General features: G+C 43.7%; 1 protein-coding gene across 1 annotated transcript in view; it reads left to right on the top strand.

Moving 5' to 3' along the window:
- The first annotated feature begins 1414 nt into the window (after positions 1-1414).
- The window catches only part of CAND1 (cullin associated and neddylation dissociated 1), a 52059-nt gene continuing 30849 nt past the window's right edge, over positions 1415-22624 (top strand). The window contains exons 1-2 of the mRNA XM_084631028.1: positions 1415-1756; positions 6007-6150. Coding sequence (XP_084487154.1) covers positions 1689-1756; positions 6007-6150 — 212 coding nt within the window. The 5' untranslated portion in view covers positions 1415-1688. The remainder of the gene's footprint in view (positions 1757-6006; positions 6151-22624) is intronic.

Here is a 22624-nt window from a genome sequence, read left to right as displayed (position 1 = left end):
TCAATAAAGCCTGAAAGGTATTTCTGTTTTTTTTTTCTTTTATAAATGGTTGGAAAAGGTGAAGACGGGTGTTCTAAGGTGTACAATACCTGCACTTCCAATGTAAAAACATGAGGAGACTAGCTTGATCTACATTAAATTAGGAAGTCTTCACAATATTTCCCATCAGTTTAGACTAACAGCAGTATTAACACCACCAAATATTCAAAAATAATGGATCAGGCTCATACAATTTACAAGAGTCACTTATATAATTATGAGATTTAAAAAAATAATAAATGTTGTGTTCCTTTCAGTTGACTGGTCTTGGAACCTTTAGGGTTTACATTTTCAAGCTTTTCTCCTCAACCATGAGGGTTAGAAACATTTTAGAAGCCTCACAATAAAATCATGAGGATTAGGGATGCCGTGAGACAGTAGTGCTGCGATAGAGGTGTTCAGCTGCTACCAGGCTGTAGACAATTGTCTGAACATTAGAGTGCTTGAAACGCCACCCACCTCCAGGAGTTCTGTCTACACTAGAGTACCACCATTATTGCCACCAATGAAGCTAAATCAGGGATAGTAGTGGTGAGAGAATTTTAGCAATGAAAACCCAGTGTAGACACCAGTATTATGATCCAGATAGTCAAAAATCATGAGTCAGCTCTTAACAAAATAATAAGATAAAATAAATACATTGGGTTTCTTTTGATTTGCCTTCTGGTTTCTGACCCCTTAAACTGCACTTGGGTCAGATTTTCGAGCTCCAGTCTTGCCAACCAGAAGGTCTAGAAAGTTATGTTTGTTTTTAAATAAAAGTTGAGGTGCTCAGGTTAGCACGTTTAGGCTAGAGCTGGGGTTTTAAAGACAAAAACAACTGTCAGGAACAGAAGGGAATTGGTTTTATTCAGACTGTTGGAAAATGTTTTTTTGGATTCACAGCCTTCGAACACGGGCAAAAAGGTCAGGTTGGTTAACACCTCCTCTCCCAGCTCCCTCATTTCCTTTTTGCCATCACAATAAATGGACACCCAATACAAAGCCATGTTCTAAACCAGAAAAATGATCGCCCCGCCCCCACACCAGTGGGAGACTACAAGTCCCAGCATGCAATGCTCCGCCAGCGTCTCACAATGCAACTTCTATACCGCAGCATGCAATGCGCCGCATGTTCTAGAAAAACTACACGCCCCAGCGTGCTGTGTTATAGATCACTTCGCGCGCTTCGGCGCATTGCATGCAGGGATTCGTAGTCTTCCAAGCTTACGCTTCTTCCCTCCGCCTCTTCCCCTCTGTAACCGCTGCCTCAACGTCCCGCGCACGCTCTGCGCCACGTACGCTGTGACATCGCCCGAACAACAGCGCGAGCCTGCCGGAGCCAATCAGCGGCTACAAAATCGCGTCGCTCGGGCGGCTCGCGAGAGCCTACTTGAACTTTGACCTCGCCCCAAGCGCGAGCTGTGGCCGTCTCGGGTTCTGTTCCTTTCCCCTCCTCCCGCCTGAGCGAGGCCGCTCCCTTCCCCCCACCCGTGTCACCAAGTGGCGATGAGCCTGCCCCCCCGGCGGCGGCCTCACTGATCCCCCTCCCTTCTCGCTCCGCGCCGCCCCCGGGGACACAGCCGCCGCACCCAGCCAGCGCCGTCCCCCGCAGCGGGCGAGGTGGAGCCGGCGAGGCCCAGAAGACGCCCCCCACCGGGACCATCAACATGGCGAGCGCCTCTTACCACATCTCCAACCTGCTGGAGAAAATGACATCCAGCGACAAAGACTTCAGGTGAGCGCCGGGCCCGTCCCCTCCTGGCTCCCCGCCCGCCCGGAGCTCCCCGCGCAGGCCCCTTCTCTCGCCCCTGTCTGCTGAGCCCGCTCTCCGCCTGCGACCCGCGAGGCTGCTGCTGCTGCTGCTGTTGTTGCCCCTCCTCGTGCCTCAGCCCGGGCCTGGCTGTTGTGCCCCCGCGGCAGGAGGCCGATGACTCCGGGGCCTGTGGCTCGTGGGCAGAGGCCCGGCTGTCAGGGCCGCGGCGGGGGCTGGCCAGGAGGGATGTGCGGAAGGAGTGCGCCATTCCCCCGCTCCCCTGTCTGGAAGCATTGCAGGGGGCGGTGAGCCGGGGTCTGGGCTCAGGGAGAAATCCCAGCCTCCCCGCCCCCCAGGATTGCCCCGAGTTTTCTGGCGCCCAATGAAAGTTTAGTCTCAGTTGCTTGGCTTCTTCTCGGTGTCTGTGAAGTGGGGAGACGAGAGCTGAGTGCGCCGCGCTCAGAAGTCCTGCTGGGGTTGGGACGTGGGGAGCCACAAAGGGCTGACCTCAGTAGTTGGTGACCTGCCTGTGATTTCAGTCCATTAGGTCCATCGGGAGGCTGTCCCACGAGGGTAGGGTTGAAGTGGATAGAAAAGCGTTGGTGCCTACTAGCCTTGTTGCACCTGTTCGGTGGGCAGAGGGTTCCTTGCTCCAAGGCTGACCACGAAAGTCCATGCTTAAAGTTTTTGTAAAGGAAGCCTAATTGAAGATTATAGCTGATGGAGGAGAAAGTGACTTACAGTTTAGGATTTGTCACAACAGAACTAGAATTGTGCAGGTGCACTCAAATAGTAGCTGTTTGCTAGTAATCATAATTGTACATCACTATAGATTAAAGAAGTTGTGCATATAAACTTTGAATATTTGATAGTGAAATTACAATTTTCAGTACGACATAAAGACATAAAATATTTGATTTGTTTCATTATAAATATATTGTAGAAAACAAAGTTGAGGTTTTGTCTCCATGCATTAATTTTTTTAAAATAAACATTTCTTTAACCAGCAGTGGAAGACTAAATGTGTCAACTACTGAATACATCAGGTTAAAAATCATTAAAAAAATTTGGGCATAAGCTTTCATGGGTAAAAAACCCACTTCAGACATCTGAAGAAGTCGGCTTTTTACCCATGAAAGCTTTTGCCCAAATAAATCTGTTAGTCTTTAAGGTGCTACCTCCTGATAATTAAAAAAATTATTCCTTTGCTTGTATTAAATAGTTTAGAAAATCAAAGTTAAATCTAATTTACATCTTGTGTATATGGTACATTTGCATTTAACTCGACATGGACAAGAGATTAATCACTTATTTTTGTTAACAGGAATTTTCTGGTAAATCTGATTCCTGGTTCTCATGGATTACCACAGTGCTACATTGTTTAGCTTGCAATCACTGAGAGAGAATACATACATCCAAATAAAACTATTTCAAAGATCATTTAATTAAATTATTTCAAAGATCTTTGTATAATAAAGATGGTAGGTGAGCTCTGGTTTTCAATTTACAGTATATAGAAAACTTTGTGCACTCGATAAAGCAGTCATAGCATTTAGAGACAAGCTTTATTAGATTTAACTATTGATACTTAGTGGTCAGATTCTTCAGGTGAGTCTTTTGCCTGATTAGATAACTGGCCTAGAATGTTATTTTAAAAATAAAGCTATAGCTCTACAAATCAAAGGAGTGATGCTATGTTTAATATTTTTTCCTTTCTAAATGATTTAGAAGACTAATATTGTAACAGTACAATCTAACATGGAAAATGGTGTTTCAAATGTTTTCTGTTAAATCTTGTTTCTTCATGTTAAGAACTGTTTAAGTTAGAGCTTTTCCAAATTAATTCTTTTCATGCGATTAAATGTTTTATATTTTGCATTGGTGAGGAGAGTGGGTAGCTTCTAACGATATAGCTTACCACTATACTTACTGATTTTGATGGGTTTAAAGTTTTCACAAAAAAATGGCCTGTGTGAAAACTGACATACAGTATTAGCCTAGAAAGTGCATTTTTCCAGCCAAATGTGTTTAAAGTTTCTTTGACAGTTTGAGTACAAACAGTAGAAGTATATTTGTTCTAAGTGTTTTTTACATTTTATTCATTTGTCTATATTGAAAAATAATTTTGGACTGTTTAAAGCATGTTTGAATTCCCAAACCATAAAAGATATGGTTAACAATTCAGGTTTGCGAAGTGACTTAAGTACTAACAATTTTTCTTAATTCAGTTTTATGTATTGTGAATCCAGTAAAATATTCGGAATATGTATTTGCATATTGAATGGAATCGTACATTAAGAATCTGCTTTTTAAGTCCCCCAGTGCTGTAGATTTTTTTAGTAATGCTTAAACCATACCTTAAAGAGGGATGGTGGAGATGCACACTTTCTATTACTAAGGAAGGACAGAATTAACTACATTAAATTGATTTACTTGTTACATTAGTAGTATTTTGTAGCCATTTGCTTTAACTGTCCAATCAAGATTTTGTCCTAAACTTTACATATTTTGATACTAGAGAGACAAGGTGGTTGAGGTAATATCTCTTTTTGGACCACTTTCTGTTGGTGAGAGAGACAAACTTTCAAGCTTACACAGAGCTCTTCTTCAGCTCCTTTTTGATACTGTCATTTGTCATGTTTTGATCTCAAAATGCTCTTTTTAGAATTTGGAGCTCCTGGATGCAGCCCATGCTGTAGCAGACAGATTCTGTTCCCCAGGAAGTGTGGGATGATAGCTATGGTGAAGGTGATCTTTTTTGCAGTTGGAAGTCAAGGCTGCTGTTGCACTGCTGACGTGCAAGATGGGTTGGGCATTGGGAAGCTGCTGGGGACAGGTGCTGACGGAGTCTATAGAACCTGGAGCTGAAATAAATGGGAACTGCTAATAAGAAAAGCGAACCCAAATAGGTGTTAAGAGGGCTTAGGGGAAAGATGTAGAAAGGGCATGAGAACTTGTGTACAGTTCACTTGACTGTCTTAAGCCTGGTCTATGCTGGAAAATTAGATTGAGTGATTTAGCTAGGTTAAAAGAAAAGGAGTACTTGTGGCACCTTAGAGACTAACCAATTTATTTGAGCATAAGCTTTTGTGAGCTGCATCCAATGAAGTGAGCTGTAGCTCACGAAAGCTTATGCTCAGATAAATTGGTTAGTCTCCAAGGTGCCACAAGTACTCCTTTTCTTTTTGTGAATACAGACCAACATGGCTCCTACTCTGAAACACAGCTAGGTTAGTTCTCTGAAAAATCTTGTGTCCGGAGTGGCACAATTAGACTGACCTAACCTTCGGTTGAGATGCAGCTGAGTCAACAGAAGAATGACCTAGCTGCTGTCTTTCAGAGAGTTGGATTAACTACATGGATGGAAAAATCCCTCCTGTTGATTTAGGAAGCATCTACCCTGTGGTATTACAGTGCCATAACTGCATAGACATACCCCTGGTCAGCATGTCCCTACTTTTCCATTTCCTTCACTAAGTTCCAGCCTTGGCCTTCTTCATGTTAAAGTTGGTTCCCAACAGGTCTTTCTCTGGTTCTGCAGGATCCCAGTGACATATTCAGCAACTTGCCACATGCAGCTTGAAGAAACTCAAGGATACTTTCTAAAATAAAGACTTGTAGCTACACTTCTGTTGGTTTTATGTTTATAAAAGTTTGCTTTTACAAAATCTGTTTGCAGCAAATGAAAGTATTGTTTTAAACTTTGATACATTTCTGTCTTCACGCTTCCTGTGAATTCCATTTTGGATAGTTATTCAGACCTTTACTTTAACATAGTGTAAACAGTAGAAGTAAATTAAGTTTGTGATTGCTTTTGTTCTTGAGGAGAAATTACAAGATAAATGAAAGATTATTGCTGTTAGAAATGTTGTAAGAATCTTTTCTTGTATCAATTTGTTATATTCTAAAACTATAATTAGTTAAAACTGGTGCTTTTTACCCCAGAATAGTGGTAGCATTAAATGTTAATACTAAATTTGATCACTTTTCAGAGTAGCAGCCGTGTTAGTCTGTATTCGCAAAAAGAAAAGGAGTACTTGTGGCACCTTAGAGACTAACAAATTTATTTGAGCATAAGCTTTCGTGAGCTACAGCTCACTTCATCGGATGCATACAGTGACAATTGCACAAATTTTATCATGCGTGACTGAAACTGATGAGCTTGGGTTGTAGCACATTGTGAATAGTCCATATCTGTTTAGCTATAATGGTTTGGATATTCTTTTGGATAGGTTTATGGCTACAAATGACTTGATGACTGAGCTACAGAAGGATTCCATCAAGTTGGATGATGACAGTGAAAGGAAAGTAGTGAAGATGATTCTGAAGTTACTGGAAGATAAGAATGGTGAGGTGCAAAACTTGGCTGTCAAATGGTATGTGTTCTTTTTGCAGTATAAACAATTGTCTAATCTTTGAACAATATAACTGACTTCTAATTTCATTGTTCAAATTAAGTTGCATAGCAATATTCTTCTTAAATTTAACATCTCTTCAAGAGACCCTTATAAGTGATGTGCCTTAATCCTAGTCTTACACAGCTTTTTGGTTTATGTCAGTGATCCAAATTACAATCTAGAGATCACAAATAGTTTCCATAGCACTTGCTGGTGGTCTGTGGAGAGCTAGCTGGTTCAATGGTGATGGCTCTCCTAATTTTCAGTTGCTAAATATCATTAAAAGAAGCTTAGACCTCCTATTACCTTTCCATGTTAAAAAATGCTGCATTTGCCACAGGGATGTTGTTTGATCTGTGGGAAGGTTCAAATTGCAGTTGGGATTTGGGGAGGTGAAGTATGGTATTGTGAAAAGTTCAGAATAGAAACCTGAATGCTAACAAATGACTAGGTTTGGGTATCAAAACACACAGTTAATAGATTCAAAACTTAAAATATTTCAGGCGTAGGCTTGGATAAATGCATGGAAGAGTAGGGGAGTAGTAGCAGGAGCTCAACTGGTCTGGTTTTATGTACCTCCATTGCCTCAGTCTCCCTTTTTTCCCCAATTAAGGAGTCTTCACATTATGGGTGTTTTCTCATTAATTCTCCCTCCCCCTTTTGGAGTCTGGTTTATTAACATAGATTTCAAAACAACTTACATTTTTCTACCCAGCTCTTTTTAGTTGGCTCCTGTTTCCTTCAGGCTTATACTCCCTAGGCCTTCTAAGGAGTTAGTCTGTGGAGTAACTCACACAATCTTCCTGCTCCTTTAAGTCTTTTCTCTGACTGAGCCCAGGTTGTCTTTATACCTTCCAACTGGCTTGGTTCCTAGTCACATGCTTGTATCACGTGACTCCTTTACTGAGAGGTAAACTTATTACAGGTGAGGCTGAACCCAGGACTCCCTTAAACAGCCAGTTCGCCCTGTGACCTGGGTGTTTGTCTAGTTTGTTTGAGCTTGATCCTCTTTAGGCTTTGTCAGCCTTAGTTTGAACAAGGTATAAAATTTAATGCATACATTTACTTTCTTTTAAATATTCTAGCAGTGATGGAATTTTCTTCAGTTGTGATATTTAAAATTAGGCTGGCCAAAACAGTGGAAAATGAACTGTAGGCAACAGAGGAGGGAACATGAACTTTGTCTCAGACATATGATTTTATTATAGTAATACAATTATCAATATTCTTTTCACTGTAGCCCACAGAAGTGGCAATGCTAGGTTAGCATGTTATATAGTATTACTGCTTTCTTCAGGGGAACGAAGAGAGTGCCATTTTTTTGGCTGAATTTTAAACTTTTGAAATATTAATTTACCTGTGGTAACTGAAGCTGTACCCCCTTCTAATAGAGTCTGCACATTGTATTTATGACCAGATTTGACAACAGCACAAAGAAAATAGCTTCAGAATTTGAAACACAAATAGTTTGTTTATGGGAGTTCAGTTGAGGCCTGGAAATGTGCTATTGTGGAAACAAAAATGAAAAAACAGCTGCATATTGTGTACATTTCAACACTTTGGTTGTAATTTTCAAACCTGGCGTCTGGAATTAGGAATTTGACTTTAGTCTCACACATTTGAAAATTGCAGCTTTAATTTGTGTTAATGAGCATTGTTGGTGCAATAGAAGGCAACCTTTTAGGAAAGGTGAAGGATGTGAAGCTATAATGGATTAAATTGTGTATGGCATGATGGAAGTAGCTTTTTCCAGGCATCTTCTTACATTTTCCATTAACTCTGGTACACCAGCATTGGTAGCAACCATGTAAAACTGATCTTGATCCCATTTTTCTAGCCAATTATTTGTTGTTTGTTTTGTTAGAAAAGGGAAGAAAAGTGCTTAGACACAATGGTGTTGAAAAATTAATGTTCATGCCAAAAGTGTCTATTTCTAAACTGCTTTGGGAATGGGTGAATGTGTACTTAAATACTTAAAAACAAGTGGTGATGGTTAAATAGAAGGATGCAAGCATAAACCTTGCGCAGGGAAAGACCCGAGCATAAATTGAAAGGGAACAACAGAGATGCAAGTACATGTAAACCAAAGGTGACACACTGTAACTAAAAGGCTCAAATGAAATCTCCACTTTTCCTACTCTTTCAAATCCTGGACATATTAAACACAAGGATTCTGGAGGAACCTGCTTCAATAACCTGCAAATCTAATGTTTAGCAGGCTGACCTTTTACATTCTCATTCCTCATTCTTAAGGAAGTAAACAGAACAATGAAATATAAAGTCATTAAGATACTGCTTGTTTCTTGCATTTTTACTGTAGCAGCACTTGCAGACAGTGAATGGAAGAAAATTTCTGCTCGTGTCTTACCTTATAGTCATTGTTTCACATATGCAAATAACATTGTAATATTATGGTAACTGGTTTATGTTAGAAGGTCTTATTGAATTTACTCTTCAGACATCTTCAGAGGTGAAATGGAAACAAGACTGATGTAGCCAACTTAGTCTCTAAGGTGCCACAAGTACTCCTTTTCTTTTTGTGAATACAGACTAACACGGCTTCTACTTCTGAAAAGTAGCCAACTTTGACTTCCACAGGATCAAGCAGAGTGTTAGCAGCAGTTTGTGTTTCAGATAAAGCAATTTTACAAATGTCTTTGGAGCTCAGTGTTAATACAAATGATTTTGCAGGTTAGGGAATTTAACTAAATCATTGCACTGACCAAATATTCCACATTATTGCTGGTGTAAGTGAGACACTACCTGCATAATATCTCTTGGAATATTGGCAGTCGTTCACAGTTTGGGCATAGTCACCAACCTACCCTTTTTAAGAGCTTCAGCCTGTTCAATTGGCATAATGCTTGTACCTGTATTTTACTTTATTTAATTAACTCTGTGAAATGGATTGTAACCTTTTGTAGAACAATCAGTCTTACAGAACAATATTCAATTTATCATAAAGGGGAAGAGAAACATTAAAGAAAAGGTTATCAAGCAATTGCAGAACATTATATTAATTCTGCTTAATTAACATTATATTAATTCCTGCATGAGGCAGGAAAGAAGTTATAAACTCTTATGATATCACTTTCCTTTAAAGGGGGCTCTCTGACATGTCCTGCTCAGTGGTTTTTTGTCTCTCAGCAGATTGAGGCCCTCTTCCTTTGGAGGGTAGGCTCAACTTAACTTTTTTAACTTTTTGTGTTGGTTACTTGTCTGCTCAGTCCTTTCCTTTCTTCCTAGGTTAGATAGTTTTATGTATGTCTTAGTGAAGTTTCTTCTTTTATTCTTCTTCTGCCCCCGGAGCTCTAAAAACGTGCAGCACTACAGTGGTATCTTGTTTGCTGGAATCTCCCCACCAAAATTGGTCCTTCGGGTTGTGGTTTCTCACTGTTGGGGTAAATAGGCTCCTGGTTCATTGCTGTACCTTATGGAAGAGTAATCCATTGGCTAACAGCCAAAGGACATTTTATGCTAAGCAGTCACTGTTGGCTCTGTAATAGGTGCAGTGGTTCTAGGAGGGAGTGGCATGCTTTTCCGAAAGGACCTCTTTCAGATGTGATTGTTGCCATTTTTCCAAAGCTGCTTGGTGCAAGAGCAGATTAGGGTTTTGTGGGGCCCCTGGGCCAGAGCAAGTGGGGCCTCTCCCTACCCCTTGCGCCTGCAGTCATCCCCCTGCCCCCAGTGCTCCTGCCAGGGAATGGGTCAGGGCATGGGGACTCATCCTCTGTGCCCGGCCCAGGCAAGCCCCCGTGCCCCAACCCTACTCCCTGACCACAGTGCTGGCCAGAACAGGGCAAGCCCCTGACCCCGCTCCCCGGCTGGAGAGGTGTGGGTGGGTGGAGTGGGTTGGGGTGTAGGGGGTGCCCATTTTTCCAGGGCCCCCCGATTGGCTAATCCGCCACTGGCTTGTTGTACTGCTCGTGGAAGGATAGGGTAACCAGATGTCCTGATTTTATAGGGACAGTCCCAATTTTTGGGTCTTTTTCTTATATAGGCTCCTATTACCCCCCACCGTCTGTCCCGATTTTTCACACTTGCTGTCTGGTCACCATATGGAAGGATGTGTGACCATATTGTCTGTCGTCATTATTTGCATTACAGTAGTGCCTAAAGGAGCTTTCCTTTCCAGATAGACCAATATCCTTATGTGGACACAATAGATATAAATGATGATGTCACTGATAACCCTGAAGAGGGGAGAATCTCTTGAGACTTCTGAAGTTAATATCTCTTCTATTACACATAGAATCTAAAACATACCTCTGGAGCTTAAAGAGGAGGGCTATTTCTGGTTAAACGTAAAAGTGACTCATATGTGCAGGGTTCCAAGTTTTCCCCCTGTTGACCATTCTATTCAGAACATTTTGAATAGGAAATGAATTCTTTCGATTAAGAAACAAAACTCCTTTAAATATTTCAAGGAGCTTTTTTTCCACCTCAAAGTATACGTTATTAAGGTTCTTATACTGCTCAGGTGGATGCTAATATTCTGTGGCTGGTTGAATAAATGTCAAACTCTAAAGAGAGTTTACAAGTGTTCTGGGGGCTCCTTCCAAGATAGTTGTCTGTACAACCCAATTCTGGGTAAAATGTGGTTACAAAAACTGGCTTTTGGGGAACATTCCTTCTTTCAGGTTGCCTCATTTCTGCATTTACCTGTGTTTTCTGTATCATCTGTGGTGTAATTCAGATTCCTTTCTGCTGCCTCTCTTTTACTTATAGCCCCACAGGCCCTACAGTTGTTTGAGTGACCTTTCATCTGCACCTGTTTTAATAGTGCTCCCCTACAAGGGAAAAATGTCGTCTTGGGGTATGTCTACACTATAGTTTAAACCTGAGGCTGGCCCAAGCCAGCTGACTCGGGCTTCCGGTGCTTGGGCTAAGGAGCTGTTTAACTGTGGTGTTGACAGTTCGGCTCAGGCTGGAGCTCAGACTCTATGACCCTGTGAGGTGGGAGGATCACAGAGCTCCGGCTGCTGCCCAAGCCCAAACATCTACTGCAATTAAACAGCCCCTGAGCCTGAGACCTGCAAACCCAAGTCAGCTGGCACAGGCCAGCCATGGGTGTTTAATTGCAGAGTAGACATAAACTTGGGCATCCCTAAGGGGATCTTATGAAATGTTTTTAAGAATAACTTGATGGTCACCTCCCAAAGGTTAAGTCCTTTAATATGGTAACTCTTTGGACAAAGTGTTGATGGATGATCTGTTTTTAGGTTTGAACCCTACAGGCCAGGGCGAAAAGAACCCTTTGTCTCTCCTCCACCCAAACCCAGTTATTTTCAGAATGAGGCTGTTCTGGCTCCTCTAGAAAAGGGACAAGAATGGCAGCAAGACTCTGATATGTAGTCACATGTAAGACTGATATTTAGGGCCCTGCGCAGATACAAATTTATATCTGCAGATGCTGATATAAATCGGTATATGCGGAACTGCACGGCTGTCCCAGGAACTGCAGCAGCAAAAGGAGTAGAACGTGGGGCCGCCTCTCCCAGGAGCCAGCACCCTATGCCAATAGCTCCTCCTATGCGGCTGTACCACACCCAGCCTCAACCTTGTCCCTTCCATGCAGCTTTCTTCATGACTGCGTCTCCTGTCTGGGATCTGTACAGCCACACTGGAGGACAGGGCTGGGGGAGGTATAGCTGTGCTGGAGGAGCTGCTGGCTCCTGGGAGCGGCAGCCCCATGTTATACTCCTTTCGCCCCTGCGGTTCCGCAGATACCAATTTATATCTGCACAGGGCTGTACTGGTATTGTCTCAGTTTTGCTGGGTTTTTTTCATAATACCCCCAGCAAGGCTAGTACTCCTCTCCCTCCCTATCCCCAAGGATCTGCTCAGAGGAAGACCATTAAGGAAATACAGGAGCATCCTTTAAAGCTCAGAATAGTGTCTGATGTCTTCCCTCACAAAGCAGGCTCCAAGTGCATGTTTTCTGTGCTTTGTAATCCCCATTATTTCTGTTGGTTTTCATGTTTGTTTCTAAATTACTTTTGTATGAGATGCGCTCAGTTGGCAGGAAAATGCCAGCACTGCAGATTCAGCCTGGGATCTGAATGTCAGACTGGGATCTTTACTTGTTGCACACAACAGTACCAGTTAAAAGGTTCTGCAGGGCACTTTGTGCCTTCCTTTATACCTGTGCAACCCTATTATGTTAAGTTGTACAGGTTTAATTGATAGAACATTAATTAACAATTCTGTTGATACAGTGTTGGAATAAAATACAGCCTACCTGAGTTGTATTGGCTCTGCGGAGCAGATGTGAGTGTAAATTCAGTAAATCCTTATCATTAATGAAATCAACAGGTAGAACTCTGACAATGCACCCCTAAAAAAATCTGATTATGGATGCACAGTCGCTTTTTGGAGCACAGCAGCACTTGGAACATCTTTGGTGTCTTTTTGTATGGCAATCCTTCATTTACAACATTCATGTTGTCAACCAAGAAGTGTTTTATGTGCTGCTGACTTGCAAAATGTTATGATAAATTCTTGTTTGTTATTTTGTTGGCACTGTAGCTTAGGCCTCTTCTTTTCAGTCTGCCTAGGCATTCTGTACTTCTCATAAAGGTGGTGGCGAGTCTGGCTATGGCTCTATCCGTCAGTGCCTTAACAATTGGTTGGCATAGATGAGAGGATACCTGACCGTGAGAAGGGTGCTGTCATCTTGGAATCTCACAGCTGAGTGATAAATTGAGCCCAGAGCTCTTTTCCCATCTCTGCAATTAATCCACATTGTGGGTAAGCTCATTAAGTTGACAAAGTGTTCCTTTCAGATCCTCAGTGAAATAAGTAATTACCTTGAGCCTGCCAATTTTGTTGCAATTAGATATCTTTGCATTCTAAGCCCCATGATATTGAGTCTGGGTCTAATGTATTGGCATGTTTTCATCACCAGCATGTCCAGCTTTGTATACGTAAAGCTTGGATTGTGTTGACCAGTAACTATCTGCTGGCCTGGCTCTTTGTCCAGCATCCTCCTTCAGACTTTAAATTCCTTGAAGTGATGGTGGCAGGCCTAAACTATCCAGTAAGGTTGATCTGAAATTTTTCATGATTAAATGACAATTATGATGGGCTCTTAACTTGTTGGGGAGCCCAGTGTATCCACAAAACAGCACTGAACTGTCTGTGCATGACAAAGAGGAATCTTCAGAAAGATCAGTTTAGGTTCCATTCAGTCTCCATTTGCTGGGACTGAGACCACTATAACAAATCAAATTTCACATATCTTGTGTGGTCTCAGATTCCAAATGTTTTGGACAAGACAGGTTGAAACGGAAACTTTCATATTAATAAAAATGTCAATTTTTTAATCTTAAGTGTCATCTAAATATAATCGAATGTCATATTGTCAGAGCAGCAAAAAACACCCACTTTTGCTTATGATTAAGGGTACAATTTTGTCATGGATATTTTTAGTAAAAGTCATGGACGGGTCACGGGCAAGGACCAAAAGTTCACAAAAGCCTTGACTTGTCCCTGACTTTTACAAAAAAATATCCCTGACAAAATGGAGAGGGAAGAGGATCTATCACCCTGCCCCACTGCATGCAGCAGCAGGGAGCTGTGGACCCTCCGCCCCTGCTTAATGTGCTGGGAGGGATCCCTGACCCCGGGGCAAGGAGTTTTTGGGGGGATTCCCTGCTGCCCTGCAGGGCTAGGAGCAGGGGTCTGTCCCCCTCCATCTGCATGACTGGAAACAGAAAGTCTCCCACTGCCCGTGGCAGCTGGGGAGGTGTGTGGGGGCCCCCCGGCAGAGGCTGGGGAGGTGTGGGGCCCCAGTGTCATAAAGGTCATGGAACTCACGGAATCCGTGACTTCTGAGACCTCTGACATACTCGCAACCTTACCTATGATTGGCTCATCTTCCCTTCTATTGGTCACAGATCTGGCTATGATGATTCATGCTTTTGTAAATTCTAGGTTTGATTATTTATAATTAAATGCTTGTCTACATGAGGATGTTATATTGGATTAGTTTGTTTGCTCTAAGTGCAGCATAGTAACTATAGTGATTTGAAGTGCATCCACACTGCTTTGTTATACTGGCTTAAGGTACTTTCCTTGTTAATCGTTGTGTCCACAAACCTCTGCGTTTGTTCTGATTATCTGCTTAGAATGCTGCACCGTTATGGTTCAGTATTCTGCTGATTGGTCTGTGCACTGGGATTTTTCTTGCAGTACATGGTGAAATGCCCACCAGAACCTGCAGGAAATATGGGGCATGGGGTCAAACTAACACGTATTATTCCTCTCCTGGCATGCCATCATCTAACTATTTTGCCAGTGCCATTTTTGAACTGTTATCAGGCAGCATGGAAGATGCAATGCTGATCACTGTGATCATGAGTCATTAATACAAACAGGATGATGATGCACCAGTATTGGCAGTCATGCAGGTGGATATATTTGGCTTGGCAGCTTTGAAGGTCTTTGAATTATGTGATATGGCTACAGGTTGAGGAGAAGCAGGAAGATGAAATTGAGCAGGGCATTTATTTGGATCAGCTTTACACAGTGGAACACCACTTCTAAGGTTGGCCAACTAGCACTGACTGGTCAGACAGGCTAGTGATGAAGAACTGGGACATCCACTAGTTGCTGCAGAACTTCAGGATGTGGAAGACTGCTTTTGTAGGGATCTGTGTGGAACTCACTCTGGAGCTGCAGCAGCAGAAAATCAACATAAGAGTTTCCCTCAACATCTGGAAGCTCACCACCCTCAATTGCTACTCATCAGTAGCTAACCAGTTTGGAGTTGGTAGATCAGCTGCTATGGGTGTGGTCATGATGGTTTCCAGGGCTATTAAGAGCATTGCCAAATCATAAAGCTTGGCAATACACAGGTGATTGATGGTTTTTCACAGAAAGAGTTCCTGAACTCTGTAGTGGTTATTGATGGGCCCCAGATACCTATTCTTTCCACACACTTCCCTCTCCCCAGCATCAAGCTGAACACCTTAAGGAGGGCTATTTCTCCAGGGTGCTGCCAGGCCCGGTTGCTCACTGTGAAGGTTCCCCAGTATTAATGTGCATGATCTCGAAAGATCCACAATGACAGGATCTTTAGAAACTCAGGCCTGTTTGCTGGAAATAATCAAGGGAATTTTTGCTTCCCAGACAACTTTGGACATTAAAAAAATTATTCCTCCTTTGATTCTGGGAGACCCAGCTTATGAAACCTTTCACTGGACACTTGACCAAAGGAAAGGAGTGGATTAACTACAGTAACTTCTCACTTAGTCATCCTGGTTAATGTTGTTTCGTTGTTATGTTGCTGATCAATTAGAGAACATACTTATTTAAAGTTGTGCAATGCTCCCTTCTAATGTCCTTTGGCAGCCACCTGCTTTGTCCACTGCTTGCAGAAAGAGCAGCCTGTTGAAGCTAGCTGGTGGGGGCTTGGAATCAAGGTGGACCAGCAGCCCCTTGTCAGCTCCCCGCTCCCCTAAGTTCCTTGTGCGGCAGCTGCCCAACAGGCTATCAGTTGCCGGCAGTTCAGCTGTCCCTCCACCCACTGCCATGTGCTGCCCCTGCCCTCTGCCTTGGAGCTGCTCCTGGGAGCCTCCTGCTTGTTGTGCGGGGTGGGGTGGGAGGAGCGGGAGAAGGGTGCTAACGTCAGGGTATCCCCCTGCTCCTGCCCCCCGCTCACCCCATCTCCATGGTGGGGAGACAACAGGGCTTAGGACGGAGGGAGCTTGCTGGCAGCAGCTGCTGTCTCAACTTGCTGATTTACTTAAAAAGGCAATGTACTTAGAGTAGGGTAAACAACTTAAAGGGGCAATGTGCAACACACACACACACACACACACACACACAGTGTGTCTCTGTCTGCCATACTGTCTCCTCTCCCTCCGTTTGTGCTGCCCTGTAGAGTGTGAGGCTACATTAACAACGTGTTAACTCTTCAGGGCTTAGCCGAGTGCTAGTTCATCATTTAGCAGTAAGGCGTTCCCTGGGAAATATCCCACCCTCTGACTTCACCACCTCAACCGATTGCTGTGCACAGTATTAAATTGTTTAAAACTTACACTGTGTGTGTGTGTGTGTGTGTATAAAATATAGTCTTTTGTCTGGTGAAAATAATTTCGCTAGAACCTAACCTCCCCCCCATTTACATTATTTCTTATGGGGAAATTGGATTCGCTTAACATCGTTTTGTTTAAAGTCACATTTTTCAGGAACATAACTACAATGTTAAGCGAGGAGTTACTGTGTATCCTGAGTAGCTGCAGAATGACAGTGGAGGGTGTGTTTGGAAGACTGAAGGAAAGGTGATGGTGCCTCGTGACAAGTTTGGAGGTTTATCATCATTATGTGACTCGTGATAAGTGCTTGCTGTATTTTTCACATCTGTGAGAGGAAGCAAGAGAGCCTGAACAGTGGTGGGCGGAAGCAGGAGGTGGACAGACTTCTTGTACCTTATGGGAAGCTGGAGAGTGTGTCTTAGAAAAGTGTTCCAAGCAGCCAGGAATCCATTGTGTTCTTATTTGGACCAGGGGTTAGCTGCGGGTAATTAATGTACTACAACCAAGGAAATGACCGTAATGTTTGTGTGTTGGTTTTATAAGGAATTGATTCTATTGGGGGATGGGAAGCGGAATGTTCCTCCATGAAATTTTTCATTTGAGTTGTATAAAAAAAAAGTTAACAAATGCCATAGGTAACAAATTATAGGAATGTCATGTAAACTTAAGATCTGTGGAATGGTGTGCAGTTAGGTTGATTAAAATGGATGTCCCAATATGGTATGATCACCAGGCTTACCAGTACAGTACAGTGAAAAGTTGGGGTGCAGTGCTTGACCTTTGTAGCTCATTACAGCTCTTCACCTCTGCATTGTCTGGATCATGTCCCTTTCCAGGGCAATGAGGTTCCTTTCAAGTCTCTGTGATTGCTCCAGGAAACCATTTCCCCACCCTTCTGTCTTCATGGCTCTCTGTCAGGATGCAGTCAGTAGTTCCTTGAACATTTCCTCTTGTCAGCTCCCTCCCCCCCCCCCCCCCCCGCAAACAAACAAACAAAAACATTTGTCAGCCTCAGCCAGGCAGGTAGAGAGATGCTTCTGTCTCCACTCAACATGGTGGCAGACAGGTACTACGTGGGGAAAAAATACTTTAAATCCTCCTACACCATTGTATTGTAATTCAGCACGTAATACTGGTAGAATTCCACTCTGCATTATCATCAGGCTGTTTGCTCGTAGAGCCCTCCTCCACAGCAGTTTCAATCTGGCTGTCTACATGGGGTTCTTGTGTAATCTCTGAATCTGCTGTCATAATTTTTCTGGGCAGCCAAGAACCCTTTCTGGTTGGGCTCAATGGTACATGTGAGGTCAAGGGAACTTTCTGTGATGTCTTGGTTGTGTTCTGTATTGTCTAGAGTGCTTTGTGGAGAACTGTCCACCAGATCAGTTTGGGATGCAACCACTATCCAGTCGGAAGCAGAGCTCTTTCCATCAGCTCAAAGCTGAAGTTCAAAGGAGGATCCGATAAATTAAAAACAATGATGGGAGGACAAAGCAAAAGAAATCTAAATGTTCACTGACAGCAGAGGTGAAAGTAAGCTGGTACGCCCTAGTACGGCCCTAGTACACCAGTAAGAGCTGGTGCGCCGTACCAGGTCCGGCTTTCCGAGAGGGCAATTTAAAGCCCTGGGGTAGCTGCGGCGGGGATTTAAAGGGCCCTGGAGCTCCAGTCACCACTCTCCTCCCCCCCCCCCCCAGGGCCCTTTAAATCCCCGCCAGAGCCTGCTGCCGAAGCCCTGGGATAGCGGCGGCAGGGCTCTGGAGGAGATTTAAAGGGCCGGGGCGGTAGCAGCAGCTGGAGCCCCAAGCCTTTTAAATTCCTGCCTGAGCCCTGCTGCTCGAGCCCCAGGGTAGGGGTGGGGGAGCTCTGGCGGGGATTTAAAGAGCCCCGGCGCTCCAGCTACCACTACTGCCCCGGCCCTTTAAATTCCCGCCGGAGCCCTGCTGCCAAAGCCCTGGGGTAGCGGCGGTGGGGCTCCGGCGGGCATTTAAAGGGCCGGGGCGGTAACGACAGCTGGAGCCCCGGGGCCCTTTAAATACCCGATGCCACTCGACCACCACTACCCCAGGGTTTGGGCAGCAGGGCTCAGGCGGGGATTTAAAGGGCTCAGGGCTCCGGCAGCTGCTACCACAGCGGAGCCCCAGGCCCTTTAAAGCTCTGCCAGAGTCCTGGGGTAGTGGTGGCAGCCGGGAGCCCCCAGGGCTGATCAGTGATTTAAAGGGCTCCACTGCGGTAGCGGCAGCTGGAGCCCTGGGCCCTTTAAATCGCCCCTGAGCCCTGGGGCTCCCAGCCGTCTTTGCAGCTGGTAGCTCGGGGGTGACTTAAAGGCCCCGGGCTCCCAGCCGCCACTACCGAAGCTGGAGCTCTGGCCATTTAAATCAAGATTTAAAGGGCCCGGGGATTTAAGGCCCTGCCTCTTCTGGTTGAGGCCACACCCCCTGCTCAGGACTCCAGCATACCGGTAAGTCCTCTAATTTATTTTCACCCCTGGCTGACAGATATGATATGGGGAGCTTTTTTTGTGAGACAAAGACCCCGTATGGACCAAGCTCATGTGGCCTCACATCTCTGATATCTGAAGATGGTAGTACCCTTCTTAAAGATAACAAATCAATCAAAGAGCGCTGGAAGGAACACTACCAAAAGTTTCTAAATTGAGAATTCACTGTGACTGACGACGCCATCGACTCCATCCCTCAGCACCCAATCTGGGAAACTCTTGCCAACCCACCAACACCTGAGGAGGTCTGCAAAGCAATTAAACAAATGAAGAACAATAAAGCACCAGGTCCTGATGGCATACCAGCTGAAGTATTGAAAGTGGGGGAGAAACACTAACAAGCTTCACTTGTTGCTTCTCAAAATCTGGCGCACCAAAGAAATCTCTGCTGACTTACATAATGCTAACATCATTACCATTTTCAAAAAGGGAGACAGGGCCGACTGTGGCAACTATGGAGGCATTGCCCTCCTCTCCATCGCTGGGAAGATTCTTGCTAGAATCTTACTGAATCGCCTGCTCCCTCTTGCAGAGGTAGTACTTCCAGAGTCCCAGTGTGGCTTCAGAACATCACAAGACACCACCAACATGACGTTTTTCCTGGATCTGCCTGACTGCGCAAATCAAGAACACCACCAAGAACTGTATATGGCCTTTATTTATCTGACCAAAGCCTTCGCCTCTGTTAACTGCTAGGCTCTGTGGAAAATCATGTCAAAGTTTGGCTGCCCAAGCAAATTTATCACCATTGTAAGACTCCTCCAGGCCAGATGACTGCCTCCATCCTGTGCAGTGGCTCTACCTCTGTGCACTCTGTCATTCGAACTGGCGTAAAACAAGGTTTTGTACTGGCACCCACCTTTTTCTCCATTTTCTTAGCAGCTATAAAAACATTAACCCCAGACCGTCTACCACAGGGCATTGGCATCCAATATCGGATTGACGGCAACGTCTTCAACCTTTCTCAATTCCGTGCCAGCACTAAAGTAATATCGGCAACAATAGCCGAACTCGGTTAAGCAGATGATTGTGCTGTAGTTGCACGCTCAAAGGAGGATCTACAAACAGCCCTTAATTGCTTCTCTGAAGCTTACAAAAGCCTAGGGCTAACTCTGAACACTGGCAAAACAAAAGTTCTCTACAAGTCAGTGCCCAGTCAATCATCAGGCCCAGCAAGGAAGATCTACATTGACAAAGAAGAACTTGAAAATGTAGAAAACTTTGCGTATCTTGGCAGCCCTCTTTCACAGAGGACAGACATAGACATCGAGATTCAGCACAGAATGTGCTGTGCCAGCTTTGCCTTTGCCAGACTGTCTCACTGGGTGTTCAACAATCACAACATAAGAACACATACTAGACTTTTAGTGTCTAAAGTGGTGGTAATCCCAAATCTCCTCTATGGGTGTGAGTCTTGGGTGACCTATAGAAAACACCTGAAAAACTTGGAATGCCAGCACCAGCACTTTCTTCGGAAGATCTTCAACATAAAGTGGGAGCATCGTTGCACTAATGTCGGTGTCCTCACAGAGGCCAACATCTTCAGTGCTGAGGCCCTGATTATCCAGCACCAGCTGAGGTGGAGTGGGCACTGTGTGTGCATGCCTGATAGACCCTTACCAGAATAACTGCTGTATACCCAACTCACCAAGGGAGAAAGGAAATGGGGAGGCCAAAAGAAACGCTTTAAAGACATCCTCAAGATACACATCAAGAGATGTGGCATCAGCAGCACACACTAGGAGACAGCAGCCCAGGATATGGTTAACTGGCCAAGACTTGCCAGAGAGGGAATGTCCACTCTTGAGGAAGATCACCTTGCCCTGGTTGCAGAAAAACGCCAGAAAAGAAAGGAAAGAAAAGACAACTGTCATGCAGCAATCACGGCCCAACCGGCCCAACACCACCTGCAATGTCTGTCAACGAGCCTGTGGCTCAAGGATCGGACTCCTCAGTGACCAAAGGACCCATGAAAAATAAAACCTGTGAAAGATCATCCTCGACCTCAAGGGATCTCAGACAACAGTGGCATCTCTTGGAAAAAAATATGGTACAGTTCCTCATAGTACAGGCAGATAGTGGGAGTTTTGTCAGAGGTTCTTTCCTTCTAGTATTTCTGCTGGAGCCTTTTGCTTTCACTTGGCACTGGGACTGGGTATGGGAGTGCCATCTTCTTCATTTGCTCTGACAGTGTGTTGTAGATGTCTGCCTTTCAGTGACTCTTCTCCAGGTGGGACTACAGTTTTCCAAAGAAGACATTCAAGTTCAGGAGCTTTGCGGGGGTCTACATGGAAGCAGGGTGTCAATCTCTCGTAGGTGGCTAGATCAATGTCTGAAAGGAATTGGACTCTGCCCATCCAAATAGTATATCTTTCTAGTAATCTCAAAGAGTTACAGCTCAAGTATAGAAGTGTTTTGTTTGTTCACTAGATCTTACTGCAATTGTGTTGCAACATTCAGCAAATCAGATTAAATTCTGTATAATCTTGTAATTTCAGTATTATTTGTTAACTAAAATGTATGAGGTTGACATTTTCTACACCTACGCAACTTGTGGTATTAAAGTTTTTTTTTATTTTATCTTGATTTTTCTAGGGCTCCCATTGTCAAATGCTGTGATATGTAAATGAAGCAAGTATCACACTTTAAATCAGATAAAACTAATTTGTGTCTGAACTTACTTTCCAAAAGTGTGATAGTTTAATCACTGTTGTTGTCCTTCTAGATTTGTCATTTGCATGATGTTTATTACTGTTTTACAGTAGACCTCAGAAAGTTGGTAGGAGCTTTTCAAGCATAGAGGAGGAAATAGTCACTGCCTTGACTATGCTTGGAGCCCTGCAAATCTGTGGATATACACTATATATGCAGATATCTGTGGACCATGTTTGCGGATCGGATGCGGATACAAATTTTGTTTCTGCACAGGGCTCTATACACTATAATCTCTATTTTATTTTTCCATAGATATCAGCTTGTTAAACTTCTGAGTGCCACACGTATTTTAATAAGCTTTTGACTCACGGTGTGGGGATCAGACTTCTTTGTAGTATCAGGAGTGTGAAATGCTTTAAGAAAGAGCCGGTCAAGGTTTGAAAACTTAAGCTTTGTCTTTGTGTTTTCCTTATTCTTAATTGCTTTGATCACTGTGTAGTTCACTCAAGCTTCATGGTGGTTTTCAGTTCGACTGTTAGTGAAATAAAATAAAGCTACTCAAAATTAATGTTCAGTGCCCCTACACAACTCAGAAAATATTAGTTTTCTGAATACCTCAACTAAAACAAACGTGTGTGAGAAGCAGGTATATAGAGCTGCTATTCTGAGTTCAGTGTGAAAAAGAAATCTTGCTTCCATCCCAACATTTGTAATGTGGTCTCAGATAGTGTCTTTAGATTGAATTGCTTTGTTATCGTGTTCTTCTCTTACAGTGGTTATACGTATTTTGATATCAGCAAGTTACAGTTCTTTGTAGTTGTGATCTTCCCAAGGAGCAACAATGGCAACAAAGTGGTGGAAATCTTTGAGAAATACTTGGGTAAAAATCGTGACCTGGCAAATATGTCAGACACTGTTCTTCTCCCCTCCTGAATACTCACCCACAGGCTTAACCAAACTGTTTACACCTGTTGAGCAGTTGTAAGCTCTCTGACTTGACTTTACTGTCCTTAAAGATAGCATTGTGTACGACCTCTTGATTGTCTTTTGCCTCCTCTAGTTTTGGCTTTAGTTGCTCTGGTGTAGCTACATATTAACTGGGAGTGCAACTCGCTATTGTTGCCAGTCCTGGGTGAGTCACACCCATATGCTCTTGAACTAACCCATAGCATTTCTGCAGAAGTGGCAGCTGCAAAGCACAACTACTAGGGAAGCTCTCTATATATGGGCAGCCAAAACAGACACAATCATCCACTCA

Source organism: Lepidochelys olivacea (genome assembly GCF_965140295.1).
Source record: "Lepidochelys olivacea isolate rLepOli2 genome assembly, chromosome: 1".
NCBI lineage: Eukaryota > Metazoa > Chordata > Testudines > Cheloniidae > Lepidochelys > Lepidochelys olivacea.
This window is presented reverse-complemented; position numbering and strand designations above follow the sequence as displayed.